The sequence below is a fragment of the Trichechus manatus genome, unplaced genomic scaffold (assembly GCF_000243295.1).
Source record: "Trichechus manatus latirostris isolate Lorelei unplaced genomic scaffold, TriManLat1.0 scaffold00063, whole genome shotgun sequence".
Taxonomy (NCBI): domain Eukaryota; kingdom Metazoa; phylum Chordata; class Mammalia; order Sirenia; family Trichechidae; genus Trichechus; species Trichechus manatus.
Window position 1 is genome coordinate 6,973,386 of NW_004443999.1, and position 7,997 is coordinate 6,981,382.

A 7,997-nucleotide genomic window follows, 5' to 3' on the forward strand; every position below is an offset into this window, starting at 1 on the left:
TGTTCATTGTTGAATGCGGTATTAAAAACTTTTAATTATAACCATCTTTTAAAACTATTTATTTCAGGGGAATTTACCTAAATATTCTCATAATTCCCTGATGGTTCAAGCAATAAAGACAAACCTAACAGACCCAGATGTACATGTGCTCTTCTTTGACGTGGAAGCGTTGATTATTCAGCTCCTGACTGAAGAAGCCTCTAGGCCGAATACCTCGCTTATTTCCCCAGAGAATTTGCAAAAAGCATCTGGCAGCTCAGACAAAGGGGGCTCCTTTCTCACTGGAAAACGAGCAGCAGTCCTCTTCCAACAAGTGAAGGAAACTATCAAAGAGAACATAAAGGAACATCTCCTTGATGATGAAGAGGACGATGAAGAGTTAATGAGGCAGAGAAGGGAAGAAAGTGATCCTGAATATCGGGCCAGCAAATCGAAGCCATTGACCCTGTTAGAATATAACTTAACTATGGACACTGCAAAACTGTTCATGTCCTGCCTTCATGCCTGGGGTCTGAATGAAGTTCTGGATGAAGTCTGTCTTGACCGCCTTGGGATGCTGAAACCCCATTGCACAGTGTCATTTGGGCTGTTATCAAGAGGAGGCCATATGTCACTGATGCTCCCTGGTTATAATCAGGCTGCCTGTGCACTATCGCATGGGAAAGCAGAAGTAGGAAGGAAGCTGCTAGCAGCCGAAGGAGTAGGAAGGGGAACTTACGGAGTGTCCCGAGCCGTCACCACACAACATCTCTTGTCTATCATATCTTTGGCAAATACCTTAATGAGTATGACCAATGCAACCTTTATTGGTGATCATATGAAGAAGGGCCCTACCAGGTATGACAATGATAGTTTGATTTCTGACATTTGAAAAAAAAGAAACCAGTTATATTTTTGTCCCTGTTTATTACTTTTTTTTTGTCTGTCCAGAGTTTATTATTTAATGTCATTTCAGTGTTTATCCTTTACATTTTAAAACACAGTATGAATGATTGAAAACATAATAAAATTATAAATTTTTATCTATACTCAGACATATTTAGTAGCTATTAAAAAAAAGCTTGGAATCAGAGTAGTAGGTCACAGTTCAGCTTTAACAAATGAACTAACGCTTGAGTAAATATAATCTTAGAGTTGTATCTACTTAAAGTTTCCACTAATATTCAATTTAGAATATACATTTGCTTAAAATGCTTTCCCTCATTGTGACCCACGGTATGTGTTCAGTAATTGGCTTCAGAATTTTATGAAAAGTATAGCCAGAATCTTTCAACAGGGGTAGTAAGTGATCTTATACCAAGTCAAAGCCAAACCATTTGCCGTAGCATCAGTTCCAACTCCTGGAGCCCTCGTGTACTGCAGAGTAGAAGTGCACTCCGTAGGGTTTTCATAGCTTTGACCTTTTGGAAGCAGATCTCTGGGCCTTTCTCCTGAGGCGCCTCTGAGTGGGTTTGAACCAACGGCCTTTCAGTTAGTAGCCATGTGCTTAATTGTTTGCCACCCAGAATACTTAGCTTGAGTTGCAATTTTTCCCAAGTCAAGAAGATAACTTTTTAAGCCCTGATTTTATTATACTCTATTGAGAGTTGAGCATATGAAGAATTTTTTTAATCAAGCAAATACTTACTTAGCACTTAGTTTGTGTAAGTCTCTGTTCTGAGCACTTCACAAATGTTATTTAATGCTCTTAACCCTGTAAGGTAGGTACTTTTATTGTTCCTTTTTTACAGATAAGAAAACTGAGGCACAGAGAGGTGAAGCAGTTTGCCCAAAGTCAGACAGCAAGTAAGTGGTAGAACCAGGATTCAGATAGAGACAGTCTGCCTCTAGAGTCCCTGGTATGCTTAACCCTTAATGCTTCACTGCCTGTCTAAATTTCTTAATGCCTTACTACCTTTTTTAAGGAGTCCCTGGATGGCGCAACCGGTTAACTGCTCAACTACTAGCTGATGGTTGGTGGTTCAAACCCACCCAGAGGTGCCTCAGAAGGCAGGCCTGGCAATCTGCTTCCAAAAGGTCACAGCCTTGAAAACCCTGTGGGGTACACATGGGGTCGCCATGAGCAAGAATCAGCTCCATGGCAATTAACAACAACAATCTTTTTCAGATTTTAGGGCTGAATATTTTAGAGCTCAATTTATTGATCCATGAATTCATTTGGACTGGTGATATGGGGAAGGTTGAACTCTCAGAATACTAATATTGAAGAATGAAAGACCTAATTATGATATTTATCTGTCAGTTGTACTACTTTGAAGTGCTTATAAATATTTCTTGAACTAGCATCAAACATAAATTGTAGATGTAAAATTTTTACTTGCTACTTGCTTGTCATTTATTACACCATTTAATTATTTTACTGTATTAAAATTTTAAATGGAAAGTATTAATAGATATAAAACAAAAAAGAATACCATCTTTTTGGAACAGTAAATTGAAGATGTTCTGTTTTTATATCTTTTGTAATTCCTTTGGAAATAGGAGATTTAATAGGAAAATGTGAATGTATATATACATGTATCTTTGTCTTTTTTTTTTTTAAGGCCACCCAGACCAAGCACCCCAGACCTTTCTAAGGCAAGGGGTTCCCCTCCAACTTCCAGTAATATTGTGCAAGGACAGATTAAACAAGGTAAAATGAAATCTTATTAAGTAATTGACATGGCATTTCAGTTGTAGAAGCTGAGTAGGCATAGCTAATGTATAATCATAATATTTTGTTTGTCTCAGGTTGTTAAAAGAGAGAAAAGTTGTTATATTCCAGATGTAAATGTGGATAATTAAGATGTCAGTTAAAAATAAATCAGATTTATTTAGAAATTGATAAATGAGCATATTTCACATAATTTTATTGTACTGCCTTTGACCTAATTTTTATACATCAGGAGCACCTTAACTTGACAACACTAGGAACTTAATTGTATGTCTAGAATTTAAAACTGTACCTATTTTTTAATGACATTTGGGAATGTTTAAATTCATAGTTCCATGCTATAGCTAATCTGCCATTTGCCAGTAGTTTATACATTGTGATTCACTGGTGGAAATCCTTGTTTGCAACCATTTGTGTTATCTTTTCTTTTTATTTAAATCATTATATACCCTAACTACAGTGTATAGCTTTGTTTTTCATTAGGGGATAAAAAAGAAGAAAAGTTGAGTTTCTCTTCATATATTAGGTATCTTTTATACTCATTTTAAGACTGACAAATGAGCTATTCAAGAGAGTGGGAGCTCACTTCTGCTTACAGAGTTTTCCTTCAGGCCTAGAGTTAAAGCTCACTCTCAACAGCATGTGGTGGAGAGAAATAAAGAAGCAAGCAAGAGAAAGGTCTCCTTCTAAATGGTGACTCGTAGACTTTGTTTTTCTTTATTTTTTATTTTGTTGTTGTTGCAGTTGTTTTTTAGTTTTCAAAGCATCAAAGAGTAGTTCTGTTTAAGTTTTGTTAAACAATAGTCCCCCAACTTGATAGCTACACTTTTTCTCCTCTCCTAGGACAAGTGCTTTATTTCTTATAGCTGATTATTTGATACTTACTTTAATATCCTTAAATGATATGCCAGATTTTCAGTTTTAGGCACTGTCTGTTGACTTCTCACTCTGGAAGATGATGCTGTAGCTCTCACACCCTTTATGCCACTTCCATCCTTCATTTCCAACCCCACGTGGTCACCCTTCTCATCTTCCCGCCTTCTCATTACAGTACGTTACAAACATTTCTATCGTGTATGTAAATAAAAGTGGAATTTCTGGATATGTTTATCTTCAGGTTTAGCAGATACTATTAAGCTTTTATCCCAAGTGAGATAACTGTTGCACACTCACCAAAATGACTAACGTGAAAAAGATTGAAAACACTAAGTGCTGGCTGGGATGTGGAACAATGATAATGCTTACACACAACTGGTAAGATATCTTAGCCAACACCTAATATTTTCAGTCTTTTTCAACTTAGCCATTTTTATGTCATTTTTGTCTTTTTCCTCTGTATGTAATGTATTTACTTTTCTTACCCTGGTTGCTTTTAAGATTTTCTCTAATTCAATGGTTTTCAGCAATTTGATTATGAGGTATCTTGGTAGACTTCATGTTTCTTGTGGTTGGGGTTCACTGAGCTTCTTAGATCTGTGGGTTTATAATTTTCATTAATTTTGGAAAATTTTGGACCACTACTTATTTCTTCAGATATTCTGTATGCCTTCCCCTCTTTTCACTCTTTGTTGTTGTTGTTGTTGTTAGGTGCCGTTGAGTCGATTCCGACTCATAGTGACCCAGTGTACAACAGACTGGAACATTGCCCTATCCTGCGCCGTCCTCACAATCACTGCTGTGTTTGAGCCCACTGTTGCAGCCAGTGTGTCAGTCCATCTTGGTGAGGGTCTTGCTCTTTTTCACTGGCCCTCTACTTTACCAAGCATGATGCCCTTCTCCAGGGACTGGTCCCTCCTGATAACATGTCCAAAGTATGTGAGACAAAGTCTCGCCATCCTTACTTCGAAGGAGCATTCTGGCTGTACTTTTTCTAAGACAGATTTGTTCGTTCTTCTGGCAGTCCATGTTATATTCACGGATATTCTTTTGTTTTTGGATGCTTTTCTTCTTTGTGTGTTTTGTTTTAGATAACTTGTATTGCTATGCCTTCACGTTTACTAGTTTTCTTCTGCAATTTCCAATCTGCTATTGATGCCATTTGTTGTATTTTTCATCTCAGACATTGTAGTTTGCATCTACAGAATTTTTATTTGAGTCTTTTTTATATTTTCCGTCTCTACATTTTGAATGTACACAATACAGTTATAATAACTGGTTTAAAGTCCTTGTCTGATAATTCTGATATCTCTGTCAGTTCTAAGTTGGTTTTGATTGATTCATTATTCTCCTCATTATGGACTGTGTTTTCTTGCCTCTTTGCCAGTCTTATAATCTTTGATTAGATGACTTCATTTTAATTTTACCTTGATGAGTGATGGACATTTTTGTATTCTTACAGATCTTCTTAAGCTTTGTTCTGAGTACTTTACCCAGTTACCCAGTGTCCAATGAATTATGAGGTTTTCCAGTCTGACTGGTGGGAACAGGCACAGTTTCTGGCCCTTTGGATAGTTCTTTTCTCAGCCTTTTGTGATTTCCTTACACAGATAAGCTGATCAGTGCTCTGCTGAATACCTGAGAGAGACCCTCTGAAGATCTCTGAGGTTTTCTCTTTTTGCAGCTCTGTCCTCTCTGTCCTATGAAGTCTAGCTGCCTTGGTCTCCCCAGACTCTCAGGAGTCTTCTAGGCTCCTCCTTGGTCCCCCACCCCCACCCCACCCCGTATGTCTTGGCTTAGAAGCTTTCTTAAGCCAATAAGCTGGGACAATCATAGGGCTCCCCTTGTTTGTCTCCCATATTTCAGTCCTTCTTCGCTTAATGTTTAGTGGCTTGAAAACCATTGTTCTTTGTCTTTTTTTTTTTTTTGGTTGTTTTAGATACAATTATATATCTGGTTCCTGTTGCTCCATCTTGGCCAGGTAGATGCTCCTCTCCTTTTACTTTTAAAATGTTCCAAATATAACCTTACCTGGAAAAAGTGAAAGTCCTTTATGTTGCACAGTTTTAATATTTTTCGATCATCATTTCAGGGACAAATGGAAATAGACTTACATGGGTGACTTGCCTAAAGTACAGTTAATAATGGTGGTATGATTAAAACACAGGCAGCCCTTTTTAACTTAAGATCCTGTGCTTTCTCTATAATAGCATGTATTTTTTTTTTTTTTAATCCATTGAAAATATCTTCTAGGATAGGCCTTACAAATCAGAGCATATCATCCTTCGTTTAGTTAATTTAAAGCTTCATTTAAGATTGACTCCTGTTAGGGATATTATTTGTTGTTATTGTTGTCATCAACATTATCATCTTCATTATCATTCTTACCAGTTGACGTTACTTCTTAGATTCCATTTTTTTTCCCTCTGTAATCATAGTAGACAGAAGCTCCTCAGTACAATTTGTGTCATTATCATTGTGCATTACGTACTCTACCCCCATTGCAGTGTTAAATTTGCCCATCTGGTCAAGTCTGAGAGTTTTAAGGTTGGAATACTTTAATATGGCTTCTCTCAGAAAAGCACTGAGTTTTGAGAGCAGTGAAGAAGGCAATGAGAATTGAGTGTGTGCGTGTGTATATAGATACATGTTATTATTGTTGTTATCTGCCATCGAGTCTCGTAGTGACCCTGGGTACAGCAGTATGAAACAGTGCCTAGTCCTGCACCATCCTCCCAATTGTTGCTATGCTTGAGCCCGTTGTTGCAGCCACTGTGTCAATCCATCTTGTTGAGGGTCTTCCTCTCTTTCACTGACCCTCTACTTTACCAAGCATAATGTCCTTCTCAGGGACTGGTCCCTCCTGATAACATGTCCAAAATGTGTGAGACAAAGTCTCACCATCCTCGCTTCTAAGGAGCTTTCTGGTTGTACTGCTTCCAAGACAAATTTGTTTGTTCTTCTAGCAGTCCATGGTGTATTCAATATTCGTTGCCAACACCGTAATTCAAAGGCATCAATTCTTCTTCAGTCTTCCTTATTCATTGTCCAGCTTTTGCATACATATGCGACAATTAAAAATACCCTGGCTTGGGTCAGGCGCACCTTAGTCCTCAAAGTGACATCTTTGCTTTTTAACACTTTTAAAGTGGTCTTTTGCAGCAGATTTGCCCAATGCAATACGTCGTTTGATTTCTTGACCGCTGCTTCCATGGGTGTTGATTGTGGGTCTAAGTAAAATGAAATCCTTGACAGCTTCACTCTTTTCTCCATTTATCATGATGTTGCTTATTGGTCCAATTATGTGAATTTTTGTTTTCTTTATATTGAGGTATAATCCATACTGAAGGCTGTAGTCTTTCGTCTTCATCAGTAAGTGCTTCAAGTCATCTTCGCTTTCATCAAGCAAGGTTGTGTCATCTTCATATTGCAGGTTGTTAATGAGTCTTCCTCCAATCCTTATGCCCCATTCTTCTTCATATAGTCCAGCTTCTCAGATTATTTGCTCAGCATACAGACTGAATAAGTATGGTGAAAAAATGATGGCACAGTGGTTAATGTACTCGACTGCTAACCAGAAGGTTGGTGGTTCGAAACCACCAGTGGCTCCGCAGGAGAAAGACATGGCAGTCTGCTTCCATAAAGATTTACAGCCTTGGAGGGCCCACAAAGACTCACAAGGACACATCAACTGGGTCCTGAGATAAAGACAATAGATAAGACACTCTTAGAAATTATCTTTTAGAGAAGAAAAATCTTTTAGTGAAACTTTCACATAAAGCCAATCAAAGAGAACACAAAAAGGCTTTTCACTCTTTTCTTTTCTATTAGCATTTAGTGAATGGAAAATTTGTTGGGCCAATGAGGACCCTTCTGACTGTCATTACTGAAATCTGTACCAATGATTGTTAAGAAAGCCAATTCAAAATGTAGAATCACCGTTTCTAGCCAATCTATGAAAAGGTGAAGCTTTTAATGGTTTTGCCCATTTGTAATGTTAATATATACTGATGATTCTGTAATGGTCTTTGGACTCAGGCAGACATGGCTGTGACATCATGCTTGTCTGTTTTCCCATTCTTGCCTATTCTGTAATATTCTTTGCACTTGGACAGACATTGGCTCTAACAGCATGCTCGTCCGTTTTCCCACTTTTGTCTCTTCTGTGATTTTTCCTTGGACTCTCACAGACATGGCTCTGGCAGCATCGTTGTCCGTTTCGCACTTTTGCCTTTTTGAATATATGCTGAAAAAACTTTCTTTTTGCTTTTTAAAAAAAATGATTTATAGCCTTGGAAACCCTGTAGGGTCACTATGAATCGGAATTGACTTGACAGCAGTGGGGTTTTTGTTTTGTTTTTTTAAAAATATATATATATTTGGAGACTCCGGCAAGATGGCGGTCTAGGCAGAAGCACCACGCCGTCCCTCCACAACAAAGATCCGAAAAACTAAGCCAAACAGAGAA

The 7,997-nt window shown here is 37.9% G+C and overlaps 1 protein-coding gene across 2 annotated transcripts in view; it reads left to right on the forward strand.

The window, feature by feature from the left end:
- WDR7 (WD repeat domain 7) overlaps positions 1-7,997 on the forward strand; it is a 426,984-nt gene that overhangs the window by 119,788 nt on the left and 299,199 nt on the right. For both annotated transcript variants that reach the window (XM_004379257.2, XM_023733984.1), the window contains exons 15-16: positions 68-837; positions 2,544-2,632. In XM_004379257.2, the coding sequence (XP_004379314.1) occupies positions 68-837; positions 2,544-2,632 (859 nt within the window). The remainder of the gene's footprint in view (positions 1-67; positions 838-2,543; positions 2,633-7,997) is intronic.